General features: G+C 43.0%; 1 protein-coding gene across 1 annotated transcript in view; it reads right to left on the bottom strand.

The window, feature by feature from the left end:
- The window catches only part of SRF (serum response factor), a 113,720-nt gene that overhangs the window by 31,900 nt on the left and 64,601 nt on the right, over positions 1–17,219 (bottom strand). The window contains 1 exon segment of the mRNA XM_042475123.1: positions 1,032–1,293. Coding sequence (XP_042331057.1) covers positions 1,032–1,293 — 262 coding nt within the window.

Raw genomic sequence — 17,219 nt, 5'->3', positions numbered from 1 at the left:
ACATCAGTTTTCTCCATGAGTTCAGCAACAAAGAGAATACAGAAAAAAGTTACTTTCATCAAAGTAACAGCCCAAGTCCTCAGTATTTTCCTTGTCTGCTCTACACCACACTGATTAAAAAGAATGCAACTCCAGCTGAACCTAATGAGAACTGTCACCCCACTTTCTGTCCCTGCTCTTAGCCTCCAAGCAACACACAAGTCAGTTTGTTCCTGCACACAGTTTGACCTGCTGTCCTTGAAATGTGCATTCCCCTCCCTTCCGCCAACCTCCCGCAAGCAAGCAGAGACGTGGTGTGCTGCTGACCTGTCAGAGACACAATCTGCCCTCCGGCCACGGCTGGAAATCGGAAGACTGTCTGCTGTGCCTGCTGCAGCTGTCCAGGTGTGCCTGCGACTGCCACCTGGGCCTGCTGGCCAGAGAGAGCCAGGGAGTGTGGCTGTAACTGAGTGAGAGGAATGGTAGGGGTCCCGGGAGGGAGTGGAGCACCTGCCAGAAGGAGGGGAGAAAAACAAAAGGCTTTTATCAGGGCCAACTCTTTTTAAAAACCTTCAGCCTCCCTCAGCTTAGGCAGTATCCTCCCAGTCTTTTAACCACAGGCATTTTATATAGGAGGAAGAGGAGGAATTGCACTGTCCCAGCTCCATGTCCCATCTCTGAACCCTACAATTCTCACAACCAGCTGTGACAAAAGAAAGCCAGCTAGCATAGAAGAAGTTTAGAAGAAAGCTCTCCTCTGCACAACAGGAACACGTGGGGGTGGTGGCTCACAGCAGGGACAGCAACATTACAATTTCCAAAGAATTTCCCACACTCCTGAGACTCGCTACTCACATAACCCTTCAAGCTGACCCTGCCCTTGGCCATTCTCCCTTCTGAACCAATCACACTCAAGAGAACACAGCCTTAGCATCCAAATCTTACCTCTCATGCATAAAGGAAAGATGAGACTAGGCATGCCCACAGCATATCAAGAGGTATCCATAGGGAGAATCTGGAAAGAGGTTACATTGGCAAGAAAAAAGACTAACCTGACATGAGGGTGAAGCCGGTGGGTATCTGCATGAGCCCTCCAGAGGTCACTGCACTGGTTCCAGTGGTTTTCAGCACTGTCCCATTGGCACTGGTGACCGTGTTGGGGCTGACACTGGCAGAGACTGGCGCTAGGTAGTTGGTGATGGGGAACGAGGGGCCGCTGCTGACCTGCATGGAGGTGGAGGTGGTGGGTGCCGTCTGGATGGTCGACGTTGTGCCCGGCAGGTTGGTAACTGTGAATGCAGGCTTCAGAGAGTCCTGTAAGAGAAGGGGAAGTAAGAAGAGAGCCGGGCCATAATCCAGCCTGCTCCCCACAACCAAAAAATCTCCTTCCCCTTCTCACAAACCTGCATCCAAATCCCAAGGGAGAAGACAGGGAAGATCAGATTGCTGCTAAGCTAGGGGCGCAGAATCTTTCCAAGTATTGTCAACTTATAGTTCCTATCATTCTTGACTGTTACCTAGGCCAGCTGGGGCCAATAGGACTTGAAGTCCAGAAAAATCTGAAGAGCCAAAGATTCCCAGCCCCTATCCAAAACCAAGAGTACAAAATTACTTTCCTTCTGAGAGTTCATACCACAGTGACCCAACTCACCTGCAAAACAGTTAGTTAAGGAAGCAGGTAAAAGGCCTAGGCAACAGAGATCAAGGAAAATACAGTAGGTCTTCCATATTCACTGGGGTTAGGGGCACAGGACCCCCACGAAAGTGAAAAAAATGCAAATAAAAAACAATACTTTTTTTACCTGAGAAAACACCTCTCTAGGAATCTCTAGGTCCTCCACCAGAACTCTATAGTCAATGTCTGCCAGAATCTGACCATAGAGTCATGTTGGAGGACCTATACATACCTTGATAAGTGTTTTCTCTAGGAATCTTTGATCTTCCACCATAAGTCTATAGTCAACTTGCAGCAGAATTTCTCTGGAGGACCTGGTGATTCCTAGAGAGAGCCTATTACATAGTAAGCAAATCCGCAAAAGTCAAAGCCACAAATATGGAGGGCCAACTATAATTTGAAGCAATCAGACCCAAATACTTTTAAGGTCGAGCCCTGCCCACCCCACCCCCCACCCCCATAGCTGAAGAGGTAGAAAGTACCTGGAGCAAAGAGCAAACATGCAAAAGAATAGTCTAGCAGAGGGAGGACATCATGACTTCCCTCCATTACAAGTGAAACCAGAATAAGGGAGTACAGCATATTTTGGAAGGCAGTAGCAAGTTGTAGCATGAGACTGGTCCCCAGGTTTCACCTGATCTCCAGAACCAGGAGGATTCTGATCTGTGGTGTTTGTATCCTGGCTTGAACTGCCTGCTGCTCCTTCCTCCGACCAATGACCCTGTTGGCACAGAGGTAGGGGAGGATCACTGCTTGACAAGTAAAAACTATGGCCCATGATGCAAAATAAACTTTAATCAAAGTTATTAGCAATATTGCCTAGCTCCCTTTTAGTAACTAGCTGCACTCCATGTCCCATCTCTGAACCCTACAATTCTCACAACCAGCTGTGACAAAAGAAAGCTGGCTAGCATAGAAGAAGTTTAGAAGAAAGCACTCCTCTGCACAACAGGAACACATGGGGGTGGTGGCTCACACCAGGGACAGCAACATTACAGTTTCCAAAGAACGAGGACAGGATCAAAATTCAAAATGACCTGAACAGACTAGAAAACTGGGCCAAAGCTAACAAAATGAAATTCAACACAGAGAAATGTAAGGTACTGCACCTAGGACAGAAAAATAAAATGCACAGATATAGGATGGGAGACACCTGGTTGAACAAGACTACATGTGAAAGGGATCTAGAAGTCCAAGTAGACCACAAATTGAACATGAGTCAACAGTGTGATGTGGCAGCTAAAAAGGCCAATGCAATTTTAAGCTGCATCAATAAAAGTATAGTGTCTAGATCAAGAAAAACAATAGTGCCACTATATTCTGCTTTGGTCAGGCCCCACCTGGAATATTGTGTCCAGTTCTGGGCACCACAATTCAAAAAGGACATTGAGAAACTGGAGTGTGTCCAAAGGAGGGCGACTAAAATGGTGAAGGGTCTGGAAACCATGTCCTATGAGGAATGACTTAGGGAGCTGGGGATGTTTAGCCTGGAGAAGCGAAGGATAAGAGGTGATATGATAGCCTTGTTTAAATACTTAAAGGGAATTCATATTGAGGAGGGAGCAAGCTTGCTTTCTGCTGCTCCAGAGAACAGGACCTGGAACAATGGATGCATGCTACAGGAAAAGAGATTCCACTCAACACTTGGAGGAACTTCCTGACAGTAAGGGCTGTTCGACAGTGGAACACACTCCCTCAGAGTGTAGTGGAGTCTCCTTCCTTAGAGGTCTTTAAACAGAGGCTGGATGGCCATCTGTCGGGTATGCTTTGATTGAGATTTCCTGCATGGCAGGGGGTTGGACTGGATGGCCCTTGTGGTCTCTTCCAACTCTATGATTCTATGATTCTCCTAAACAGAACAGTAAGGACAGTCTCATAAAGATCCTGGTTGTCTCTTCCTAGACTGCTGATACTGAAGTAGAGTGAAACTCTACTGTAAAGGTGGAGAATTTCTGACTCATGTGCTGTATGTGGCCACACTGCCCACATTTGCAGCCCTTGCCCCTTGTTCCATCCCAGAAAAAAATACTGAAAAGAAATTGCTGCTCCTAGAAGCCTGCCTCTTCTCTCCCAACCACCCCCCCTACAATATCAGATCTGATGTGGACTTTAAACCACTTCTGAAGGAGATGGGGGGAAATTTTGACCACTGCTCTACTGGGACATTCCACAATGGGCCTTCAAAGGAAGCAATGAGAATATAGCAGACTCTTCCCCCCACCCCAAGATCTATGATTTCAACATTGCTACTAAATGTCAACAGAGTGGGGGTGTTGAACTTTACAAGCAGGTCTTTCACATTGGCATATACACACATTACTGGAATACAATATATACTACAATTAGTCAGGTCCTTCTCATCTGAAGTTTCATCTGAAGTTCATGCTCTGCTCAGTATTGTTCCCCTTCCTCTTTCAACCCAAGCTCACCTGGTGGTAGCAGTGTTGAAGAATGATACCAAGGCCTCCATCAGGCCTTCATCCAGGTTAAAGACCCTTTGGCTCTTCAGATGTTTTCAGCTGCAATTCTCATAACCCCCTTACCAATGGCCATGCTGTTATTGTTGTTGCCGTTGTGTGCCTTCAAGTTGTTTCTGACTTATGGCGAGCTTAAGGCGAACCAAACCTATCTTGGGCTTTCCTGGCACATTTCTTCAGATGGGGTTTGCCATTGCCATTCTCTGAGACTGAGAGAATGTGATTTCCCCAAGGTCACTCAGTGGGTTTATATGGCTGAGCTGGGATTTGAACTCTGATTGCCAGTGTCATAAGCCAGCACTCAAACCAATATACCACACTGGCTCTCTCTCATCACTGGCTATACTATCAGTGATTTCTAGATCTTAAGAAATCATTGATTCAACCCGTTAAGTCCTCTACCTAAGCATGTCTACGTAAGTATGTAAAGAGATCTTGTAGCACCTTTGAGACTAACTGAAAGAAAGGAGTTGGCAGCATGAGCTTTCATAGACTTACTACGTCTACTTCCTCAGATGCATTTGAGGAAGTAGACTTAAGTCTACAAGAGCTCATGCTGTCAACTTCTTTCATTCAGTTAGTCTCAAAGGTGCTACAAGATCTCCTTACATACTGATTTTACAGACTAACACAGCTATATCTTTCAAATCATGTAAGTGCTAATAGGTGAGCTCATGCCAGTCTTTGTACAGGGGTGCTACTGTTAGGCAAACCTAATTAATTCTTCTCTTTTTATTAATTTATTAATTTAGTGCAGACAACCTGAGACATATCAGGCATAATCACACAGTAACATATCTTAAAATGCACAGACTGCAGCTACTATGTTGTAGGGCACTCTACAAGTTCAAGGAGCACAGAAAACTCCATCATACTAAGATCCTTCTCCATTTAGGTTGGTACTGTCAACCCTGATAGGCAATAGCAACTCTCCAGATTGCAGACAGGAATCTTCCCTAGCCCTGCATACTCTCCAACATTTCCTATATGAAAACCAGGATACATGAGGTTGAACTAAATCAGAGTGTGCTTAAAAGCATGCAGTTAGGCAACAAGAGGAAAAAGTTATTAACGGGGAAGGCCACCAAAAATTACTGTTTTAACCAGAAAAGCCTTGGAATTGATGTACTGAGTTTAGGAACGGCAAAATTCCTCTCCATCTCTTCATCTTAAATGAGTGCAAACTATTTTTGCCCATTGAACTCACTTTGTGCCAACTGAAGCTCAGGACAAAGAGGAAAAGTGAGAAGAGAAAGAAACTGGGACCTTTTAAAAGCAGCTGAAAAAGTGGGACAAGAAGAGGATTAACTGGGGCTGTCTTAGCCAAATAGGGTCAGTTGGAGAGGATGGCCCTACCTAGCAATGGTACAGACTGAACTAAAAACTTTTGCATGCAAAATATGTATTCTGCAACTGAGCTGCATCCCCTTCCTGAGAGGAATTTTACATTTAACTCTTTTTAAAAAACTTGCATTTTTGAGAAAAGGAAAGTGAACCTCTTTTGCTTGCATAGCACCTATTACTAGAAATGGCTGCTGCCCAAAACTGATCATGTTCAGAATACACGTGCTGCCAGAAATACCTGGGGAAATCAGAAACACCATGATCATCATCCTTGTGAACTGTGCCGTTCTAACCACATCAATCATTCAATGCCAAGAATGGAGGAGGATAGTCCCTAAGCTTACAGGATAATATCAAAACACACCTGCATTCTAATTTATGGGAGGCCACCTGTTTGCTGCTAAAAGAAAGAATGTGCAATTTTTGATTTATTTTCCCACAAAAGATAAAAGACTCTGTAGCCAAACTGGGAGACTGATAGAGTATTCCTATTCAGTAATGAAACAGAGTAAATATGAATATTCAACCACAAGACAGAAAAACTGATTTTCCTATTCTAGACTAGCAAGAGTTGAGAAGACAAATTTGAAACAATTTGGCTTTTGTTGATTTTATTCATTATGGATCTCAAATGAGCATAAGGAACGGCAGAACACCACCTGAGCTTCTGGCAAAACAGATTTTAATAATCTCATAACAATGTATTTCTCAGTCATTTTTATTCTTCATCTCAAAATTGTTTTAACTGACAAGTTATGCAATAATAATGGCTGTATCTCCACTGCAGAAATAATGCAGCTTGACACAATTTTAACTGTCATGGCTCCATTTTATGGACTCCTGGAATTTGTAGTTTGTTGTGGCAACAGAGCTCTCTGACAAAAAAATACTAAGTATCCCACAAAAACTACAATTCCCAGAATTCTATAGTACTGAAATGCAGTGTTAAATTGCATTATTTCTGCAGTGCAGCCAATATGAACTATATGTTATTTTTTAAAAAATACTTTAAATGCCACTTTGGGGACTGCAGAAGGACAGTTTTTTTACAAAACTGTACTGTATTGTCTTTAACTACTGAAACACTTTTAAAAACTTCGAAGCAGGAAAAGGATTCCAGCCTCCTGAGATGATCACTGAACTGGAACATATGAAAAGCTTTCAGGACGAGTCTAAGCTATGTATTTAGCAACCCAATAAAAAACAAACTCATTATCGCAAACCAGATTCCACAAGTATGCATCATCTTACAATCACACATATCCACTATAAACAAAGGCAGTGTCCTCATCTCCCCATCCCACCCTGCAAGCTCAAAATCCCTTGCTGCCCATATACTGTACTTCAAACTGCCTCTCAGGAACACCTTGGTGATTCTCCCTCTCACTTCTTTCATATCTTCTAAACTCAGCATTTCCATGAAATCTACAGCACAACCCCATAGTTCTCATATCATACTCATTACCGGGCCTGCTGAATTTGTAGCATCTGCAATTGAAACATCTGCACTTCCCTGTTTGCCATTGCCTCTTATTACTCTGTTGCCTTCCTTGCGCCAAATTTTACACTGCATGTTCCTTAGGACAGGGACCTCTTCTGCTTCATAAAGTACCATGCACATGCATGGACAGTAACACACAAATAAATAAATAAGCACTTTGTTGTTGTTGTTGTTGTTGTTATACACCCTTGAGACTATCTTGACCCATGGCGACCCTGTAGATGAGACATCTCCAAGACTCCCTATGCTCCAGAGAAAGCCAGTGCACTGGGACTTTGCCATCTGAGGCTTCTGCCTCCAAAAAAGATAAAACAATTTTTTCTAATATTGACACTGACTGGCATGCTTTACTGCTTCACCACCAAAACTTTTCCTGATGCAAAACATGAAGACTTCTTGAAAAATTCAGTGTTCTCTACCTACATAGGAGCCTGTGGCTTCACAAAGAAAGAAGACATGCTGGGTTCCAAGGAAACATCTTCTTTGAACATTAAATTTCCTTGACTTTGAAAATCTACCAGAGAACACATAGCCAAAAGGGGAGGTGCCAGCCTGAAGATAGTCCTCCCTGCCATCTGAACTAAGACCAGAAAGAAAATGCAGGCCTATGGCTAACACTGTCAATGTCCTTCTCCTGTTTGCCTGATGAAGAAGCCAGTGTGACTTCGAAAGCTTACAACATGTAATTGTGCATTTTGGTTGGCCCAATAAAGGTATCATTGTTTGGTTGTTATTGGATTTGCTATATGGTCAACACAGCTACCCCTAGATGCTCCTTAATAGAGTCCATCCATCAAGCATGTGACCTTCCTCTTCATGCTTCCCTCCACCTTTCTTAGCATTATTGTTTGTTCCAGTGAGTCGTGCCTCTTCATGATGTGGCCAAACTACGACAGCCTCAGTCTTGTCATCTTGGCTTCCAGAGAGATTTCTGGTTTGATCTGCTCTAGGACCCATTTGTTTGACATCTTGACTATCCATGGGATCCTCAGCACTCTTCTCTAGCACCACACCTTCTCCATTCTCTTCCTGTCTGCTTTGTTTTTTTTTAATTTATATACTGCTATTCCAAAGATCATAGCGGTGAACAGCAAGTAAGCTAATTAGTAAGTAAGCTAATTTGCCCCCAACAGTCTGGGTACTCATTTTAGCGACCTCGGAAGGATGCAAGCCTGAGTCGAGCTTGGGCCCTTTTGCTGGTCTTGAACTCGCAACCTTGTGGTTTCGAGTGAATGGCTGCAGTACAGGCATTTAACCACTGCGCCACCAGGGTCCAGCTCTCACACTCATACATGGTAATATGGGATACAATGGCTTGTATGACTCTAACTTTTGTGTTCAGTGGAATGTCTTTACATTTTAGGATATTTTCTAATTCTCTCATAGCTGCCCTCCCCATTCTTAACTACTGTACTAGGAGAGTAGTATTTTCAATTATGGCACCCATCCCATGGATTGCTTTCCTCCAAGAGTCATGTCAGACACGGCTGTATTTTTGAATTCTATTTAAAAGGTGAATTGCTGCTCTGGGAAGCCAATTTTTTTTTTTTTGGTTACAGGGTGTTCAAGAAGAGTCTGTGGGCCCTGGGTGAAAAAAACAGCCTTAGGAAACATTAAGCTAGGGCCATTCCACGCTACGGCATTATTATAGCAATAAATTCCACTTTAACTGTCATAGCGATTCCTATGAAACATTAGGGTTTCATGTTTGTTGAGGCTCAGATGTTTGATGTTTGTTGAATTCTGCTTCAGAATTTGAAACACCTCTTCTTAAACTGCAAATCTCATAACTTGCATGGAATCACAGCAACTGAAGTGGAATCACAGTGCCTAAGTATATGGTGTGAAGGGCCCCTAAATGTGTTTTTTTTTTTAAATTCCTGTTTTGTTTTACCTACTCTCAAAGTCCTCACTGGGGTGCAGAGGGTGTGGGCTGCACCAGGTGACACCCTAAGTGATACCACTGCTCCCCAAATATCTGCCTTTTGGTACAAATTAGCTGTGGCGTTCACCTCCATCCCTTTAAAACCCTTAAGAGATGGTGTGAGTGGGGCAAGGCTCAGTGGGAGGAGAAAGGAGAGGCCTCATGTTTTAAAAAATTGTTGTAAATTTTAAAAACTTTTTTAAAAAATTAATTTTTTTCAATATTTTTAAATTTTAAATTTTATATTCTTTTAAAATCTTCTTTAAAAACATCACATCTTAACAATTTTTCACTTTAGCCATGTGAAACTATGTACGTGTAATTACATTTACGCTGTGCCAAAATTATGGATTTTGATATGACCCATGGATAAGTTGAGGGTAAAACTTATGAACATTTAATGAAAGATGTAAAGGATGAAGCGAAGGAAAACAATGCCAAACAACTTACAAAATTCCAGCGGGCATAACTATTTGTGCTCATACTAAAGACTAGATGGATGAGAGTGTAGAAGGGGGTCAGTGCTTCCAGGGCAAATTAAACTCTTGCCTTTCACCGTATATATGAGTTAAAATACATTCATTGCATTGACCTGCGGATAGGTCAACTCAGATTTTTTGGCTCAGTGTTTTAACCTAAATTTCTAGTACTGTATACTCATACTCATGTATGAGTAACATTAGTACATAAAACATTACTAAAGTTACTGTATGGTGTGGCATGAGAGGAGATCAATTTGGGAGGGAGGGAGGTGACACCATGAGTTACTGCGCTAGGTGATGCCAACCTTGGTGATGCCACTGTCTACTCTAACTTCTCTAACTTCTATGGAGTCTTTTGAAAAAGTTTTACTGTTAAGATGCTAGGTTTGTGTGTGTGTTTCCCCCCCGGATCCATTTCTTGTTGTACTGCATTATGTTTTGAGTGAAAGATATTTCTATTTTAACTGATATACCAAACAAGGCTACAACAAAGTTCTGAAATTAATATTTAAAAAATAAGCCCTAGTACAGCATAATGAAGTGGAGAGCTAGACCTGGGAAAATCTGAGCTTAGGGACAAACAGAGCACAAGTCCAAGCTCAGGCATGAAACCAACTGCATATCCTTGGGTCAAGTGCTCATTCTACTTCTAACCTACCTCACAGAAATGGTGTGACAAGAAGAATTCGGGGGAAACTATGCAAATACCTTTCAGCTCCTAGCAAAAAGGGCAGGATGTACGTAAATCTAATTAAACACACACTTCTGCAAAGCAAGGACAACTACATCAGTGTCTTCTTACAGCCTAGTACACAAAATCTGGAAAGAGAACACTAGAGATCAGCTTCCAGACACAGGCATCAGACAAAAAGGGAAGACTTCTGCAGCCAAGGCAGTATTAGGAGACTACAGGCATTTTCATTCAAACACACAGGTCTGCAAGTTGCTGAAATATCCCAAGGCACCAGATTCTGTCTGATCTTAGAAGCTAAGCAGGGTCAGGCCTAGTTAGTACTTGGAAGGGAGATTGCCAGTGTATTCCAAGTGCTGTTCACTATATTTCAGAGGAAGGACCCGGCAAAAACACTTCTGAGTATTCCTTGCCTTGGAAAAGGCTACAAAATTAATGGCATCAACAGTAGAGTTGAAGAAACGTGCATGCATATTCTGTGCCTTCAAGTCGTTTCTGATTTATGGTGGCCCTAATGGGGTTTTCTTGGCAAGATTTGTTCAAGGGAGGTTTGCCATTGCCTTCCACTGAGGCTGAGAACATGCGACTTGCCCAAAGTCATCCAGTGGGTTTCATGGCCAAGCTGGGAATTGAACCCTCCAGAACTATAGTCCAACACTCAAACCACAATGACATGCTTACTCTTTGAAGAAACATACATTAACTTTTGACATGGATTAGCATGCATGAAAACTTAAAATCAAGGAAACTGTCCTAAAGGTTGCAAAATCTCATTCCACTGGCTGTTTCTTTACAGAACCTGGCAGAAAAAAAGTGAATAATAAAGAAAGTGCACATACTGTCTTTTGTAAACATCGTAATACCAGATCTGAAATAAACTAATAGCAAAGGCAGAATCACTATTATCATACAGAAGCGACATGCCCAGCATTCTAAGTGGAAAGAGCCCTGGTGGCGCAGTGGTTAAATGCCTGTACTGCAGCCACTCACTCAAAACCACAAGATTGCAAGTTCAATACTAGCAAAAGGGCTCAAGCTTGACTCAGGCTTGCATCCTTCCGAGGACGCTAAAATGAGTACAGTACCCAGATTGTTGGGGGCAATTAGCTTACAGTTGTAAACCACTTAGACACTGTTAGTTCAGTATGAAGTGGTATATAAATGAAGCTGTTTGTTTGTTTGCTGTTTGAAAGAAGAACATGAGTGTGTATAGGGAATGAATCTATAAATCCACGGATCAGCAAACTGCAACATTAAGGCCACATGTAGCCACAAGCGTGTTTGGGCAGCCCTCAACCCCACCAGGCTTTTCTCCCCCTGGCCAAAAACTGGGGGGGGGGGGAGATGAACCGCCTCTCTTGGAAGTTTCTTGGAGCAACAATTCACCTCTTAAACAGGCTGCAAAGACCACCTGTCATTCTTCAAAACCTCTAACTTCTATTTTTTGTTTCCTTTTGGGGTTGGGGAGCATTTTGGAGACTGGGACGTAGCCGGGGGGGGGGCTTGGGGTCCAGACCCCCCCTTCCATTAGGAAAATGAATGGTGTGTGCTGCTGCGCCGCCGCACCCAAGCCCCATTATAATGGTGGCACTTAGTCTGGACCCCCCTTCCTAAAATCCTAGCTATGTCCCTGTTGGAGAGCCTGTGTGGCTTTGAAGGTGAGCCAGCATGGTGCAATGGTTTGAGCACTGGTCTAGGGCACTGGGAAACCAGGATTCAAACCCCAACTCAGCCATATAAAACTGCTGGGTGTCTTCAGCCTCACAGGATGGCAATGCCAAACCTCCTCTGAAGAAACCTACCAAGAAAAACTCATGATAGGGTCACATAAGTCAGAAGCAACTTGAAGGCATGGAACAATAACAGCAACAACAACGGGGACAGTTAACGGGAATACCATAAAGACAGCATATAATGTCAATGTTAAATGAATTGTACTGGCTGCCAACATGCTTCCAATCTGATTTCCAAGTTTTTTGTGATGACATTTAAAGCCTTAAATAGCTTGGAGCCATTCACTAAAGCCTATGGGGCTCGTCGACTTATCTCAAATATTAATGTACATGCTTTTAAATTGTTTTAATTATTAAATTCTCTTTTTGTTTAATACTTTTAAAATGTTTTAAAATTATTTTTATTGCTTTACACTGTTTTAGTTTTTTTGCATTTATTTGTATGCTGCCCTGATTTTTTTTTAAATACAGATTGGCATAAAAAACATTTTAATAAATAATAAGACTGATCCCCTGGACCTCATGTAGTTTTGCCCACCCTTTATAATAAAAAGGCTTAGGTAGGTAAGGAAGCAAATACAGTACATCTGCATCCATTTATTTATTTATTTATGCTGTTGTTGTTGTCTTATGGCAATATCTTATATTAAAGCCCAAATTGGCATGTTTCAGCAACACCTTCCTTCTTTGAGAACAATGAGAGCCTGATCAGTTAGTGTCATGAGTTCAGGTAAGGATAGGTGACAATTTGAGGTGTTTTTTTTTCCCCATCAGAATCTACCAGAATTTGCATTATGTCTTCATCTACAGAATGGAAACAGTTTGAGCTAAAAACAAATTGACTGTGGGAGAATCTGAAAGTCTTCCCACCCAGTCCTGAGGCTTTAACTCTGAGAAATCTGGGTATAAATTTCCATGTGTTCAACTGTGTTTTAATGCCAAATTAAAATTGCCACCTCTTCCTCCCCAGCTCCACCGAAGACATCATCACATCATTAGCACCTACAAAGTAAGCAAATACAAGATAGTTTTCTCCATGCTGGGATCGGCAAGTGCAGACAAAGGTGAATTGCATTTTGGGTTACGTATGAAAAATTTAGCAATGTTCATAAATTGCGAATTTGCATCAGAACTTGAAGTTTGAAAAATCAGAATGCAAGGAAAAAATGTTCAGATTAGATGCACCCTCTCCATGACAGCTTCCCTAGGAAAAGTATTTTGCTGTCTGCAGGGCTGGCCCTACCATGAGGCACACCTCTCCATACAATTACTTCTGAATATCTCCAGCCATTCCCCTCCATTGAACGACAGGCCTGTGTGTGTCACTTGTGTTGTACATCCCAAATTATACCACTGCCCTCAGATATCAGTGTGGAAAATGACTTGTCACCAGTGTCTAAGGACACCTCCAGACTGGCTGGAAAATCCCAGGTTTTGTTCCTGTTCTTCATGAGTTTATAAAATAAACTGAAGTGGAGAGCTAATATAAAAACTATTTGCATCAGGAGCTGTCAGAAAATATTTTGAGATAAATAAAATGTGCATGAATCTCCAAAATTAAAGTGTGTCCTAAGTAAAACTCATTTGTCAGGCCAATCCACTTCTGTACATTGAGGGAGGTGGGAGAGATATCACCTGGTCTTAGTCCTTTGCCTCCAACAGCAAGATGGCCTAGCAGAACTTTGAAATTGGAACAAACTCCCTCAGAGTGTAGTGGAGTCTTCTTCCTTGGAGGTCTTTAAGCAGAGGCTGGATGGCCATCTGTCAGGGATGCTTTGATTTGGATTTCCTGCATGGCAGGGGGGTTGGACTAGATGGCCCTTGTCGTCTCTTCTAACTCTACGCTCCTATGATTCTAAATTTGGACTACAACTCCCAGAATCCTCTACCTGTGGCTAGAGGAGTTGTCGTCCAAAAAAAAAGTCACTTTTCTAAACTCAAGCCAGCTCTGACTGTCCTGTTTCATCTGGACAGTGCTCTCCTGGTTTAGCTTCTTAGGCCCAACACATACTGCAGAAATAATACAGTTTGATACCGCTTTAACTGCCCTGGCCCAGTGCTAGCAAATCCTGGGAATTGTTGTTCATTGAGGCACCAGAGCTCTCTGACAGAGAAGGCTAAATAGCTCGCAAAACTGTAACTTCCCAGAATTCCTCACCATTGAGCCAGGACAGTTAAAGAGGTCTCAAGCTGGATTATTTCTGCAGTGTCTTTTGGCACTTGGTCACATTAGGAGTGGGGAGAAGGGCATCATGTGCCCCTCCAGATGTGATTGGATTGCAAGTCCCAGCAAGTAAGGCATATTGGGGGTAACAGTTCAACAAAATCTGGAGCGCCACATGATTCCCATTCCTACGCTGAAATGTAGGGAACTGATTATATACACACAGATGTGTCTCTGTGTGTGTTTGTCTGCCTGTGTCTGGAACTTCTGACCTTTAAAGACTGCTTAACTGAAATGAAAATTGCCCCATGGGACTAAGAGGCTTGGCTCTTCCACCCTACTTCTCCGCATCCCTGCAGCCTCCCTGTCTGGAAAGGGTTAATGTCCCCAATGATGATGTTGTCAGTGTCCTCTTGCCCACCCCCATGGAGACTGGCAAGTCCAGCACTCCCATGTGCTTCTCCAGGCTCCTGACCTGACACTCTGCCAAAACCAAGGAATTCACAGCTCAACTAACATCTAAAAAAGGAAAGGCAGCCCATTTTGGACAGAGACAACCAATCCAAGGCACCCTTCCTTGACGCATCGAAGGGGTGGAGGGCTGGGGGGAGAAGAGAAAGGGAGGGCTGGCCCAGCAGATGCCTGCCCCCATTCCTCTACAGCCCTGGCACCGGAGATCTGGGTAGATGGAATTAAGATGAGCATGTGATAATGGTGCATAGTCGGGCGAATTAACTTTCCATTCTCTCAGCAGCAGCCTTCTTCCCACTAAAGAAGACACACCTGTTACCCACTACCAACATACCACCGACCAGAACTGCAAAGACAAACGCTGCCCACATAGAGAAAAGGCAGAAGAGGTGAGCTACTATTATGTGTGCACGCAGACACTTATGTTAAATGGGAGGAGGAGAAGATGGATTAAAACTTCAACAACCAACTTGAGAGTCTGCAGCTCAAACCTACAGAGGGGAAAAACAATGGCCCCATTAACACTGGTTCTTCCCAGCAGCTCAGGGCTGTGCGCCGGGTTGCCATAATTGTCCACTTTTACCAGGGACAAAATGTGGAACAAATTCGAGACCAAACTGTAGGACAACTGCAGGACAAAACTCAGCCCAAAATGTAGGACATTGAAGAAAAATGGTGGACCTTAAATGTCCTACATTTTGAGCTGAGTTTTGTCCTGCAGTTGCCCTACAGTTTGGTCTTGAATTTGTCCTACATTTTGTCCCTGGTAAAAGTGGACAATTATGGCAGCCCTTGTGAGGTATTCCAGCCCGATAATACACTTGATCTTAGCCAAAAGCCCAGGAAGCGATGATTCCAGCCTGATAAGGAAGACAAGACGATCAAATTAAGGCTGTTGTACTCTGACCATGTCATAAGAAAGCATGAAACCTTGGAAAAGACAATAATGTTAGGCAAGGAGGAAGGCAGTCAGAAGAGAGGAAGACTGCATGCTAGAAGGATAGACTCTATCTGGGAGATCATGGACATGAAATGATAGGAACTCATACAGTGGGTTCTTGGTATCCTCCCATGGATACCAAAATCCATGGAAACTCAAGTCCCATTAAATACAGTACAGTGGCATCATAAAATCATGCCTCTTTTATAAAATGGCAAAACCTAGATTTGCTTTTTGGAATTTATATATTTTTAAGAAATTTTCAAACAGTGGATGCTTGAATCCATGGATAAAAAGATCCATGGATATGGAGGGCTGACTGTACAGCAGTAGAGAGCAGGGGGTCTTGGAGATGCCACCATAGGTGGGGATGACCCAAGGGCAGTTAACAAGAATTATTCACTGAAGGCCATCAAGTGAGCTTCAGGCCTGAGTAGTGAACTGAATATAGTTTCCCTGGCCATACTTCAGCCTTCCTCAACCTGGTGTTTTCTAGAGCAATGGTCCCCAAACTTTATTGGCCTACCACCCTTTTTCCTCTTTTGAGACTCCATTTTTTCTCACTGTCCCCTTGGATCTTTCCACTGTCCCCAGGGGGCATGTACCACTCACCTTGGGAATCATTGCTCTAGAGTCTAGATGTGTTGCAACTAGACAGGACAGCAATGGAAATGCAGTCCAACATAGCTGGAGAACATTAAGATGGGGAACACGACTAAGCCAATGCTCTCTACCCACATTAACTCTGAATCAGCTATGAAGCTAAGGGGTTCTGTCAATGAAGGGTAAGGATGCAATTTGTTCTTATGAAGCCTATTCTGCACTCTCTAAACTAGGCTGTTGGCCTACATGCAGGAAGGAACTGTATGCCATTGCCAGTTTTGATGTAAAATTCAACACTGAACCTAGAAAGCTTTTACACATGTAGTAAATGGAGGGTTGGTCTTGTCCTTTGCCGAAAGCAGCAAAATATCTTGGGCCATCTCTATTGAGAATAGCTATTAGATCAACCTCAGATAACCAGAAAAGTAAACATTTAAAAAAACAAAAACAAAGTGCTTTTCGCCTTCTGAAAAGAACATACAACTACCAAATGAATACAAATAGGTGCCCGGGGGGGGGGGGCACTTTAATAGGTTAGCCCAGTTTTTTCGAACCTGGCATTCTCCTTGATGTGTGAGCAAAACTATTCTGAGTTGGGTGGCTTTTGGGGGTACTAGACAGAAGCTTCAGGAGTTACAAAAGTTGTGTCCAGGCACCAAATGTGGCTTCAGGGCTGCTCAATGCCCATTGCTCGTCTAAATGCTAGCTAATCCAACAAAATGTTACAAGCGCACTGATAACAATAACCATGGCCAAACTATCTCTATCCAAGAGAGGTTAGTATGCCAAGTCAAATTTTGCAGACCCCTAGAGACAATGCAGCATTCAAAGCAGCTTTTAATGCTACCCACTTGAACCTGTGAACTCACCTTATGTTGTACTTATTCTGAATACAAGATCATCCCCTGACTTATTTATGAGGAGCCTTGCATAAACGAGTTCCAGTTTCACTACATTGGACAGCAGGTTAACTGCTGCCACTCACAGCATGTGAGGGTTGCTTCCACGTCATTTTCAGCCATCACTGAGGGACCAGGAAAGCCCACCGGAAAACACAACTACAGTGGTGCCTCGGGTTACGAAATTAATTCGTTCCGTGGCACCGTTCGTAACCCGAAAAGCCTTCGTAAGCCGAATTGCCATAGGCGCTAATGGGGAAAAGCCGCGATTCCGTGCGAAAAAGCCGAAAAAAGCACCAAAAGTTTTTTCGTAACCCGAAAAAACATTCGTAACCC

The sequence above is a fragment of the Sceloporus undulatus genome, chromosome 1 (assembly GCF_019175285.1).
Source record: "Sceloporus undulatus isolate JIND9_A2432 ecotype Alabama chromosome 1, SceUnd_v1.1, whole genome shotgun sequence".
In the NCBI taxonomy this organism is placed as follows: domain Eukaryota; kingdom Metazoa; phylum Chordata; class Lepidosauria; order Squamata; family Phrynosomatidae; genus Sceloporus; species Sceloporus undulatus.
This window is presented reverse-complemented; position numbering and strand designations above follow the sequence as displayed.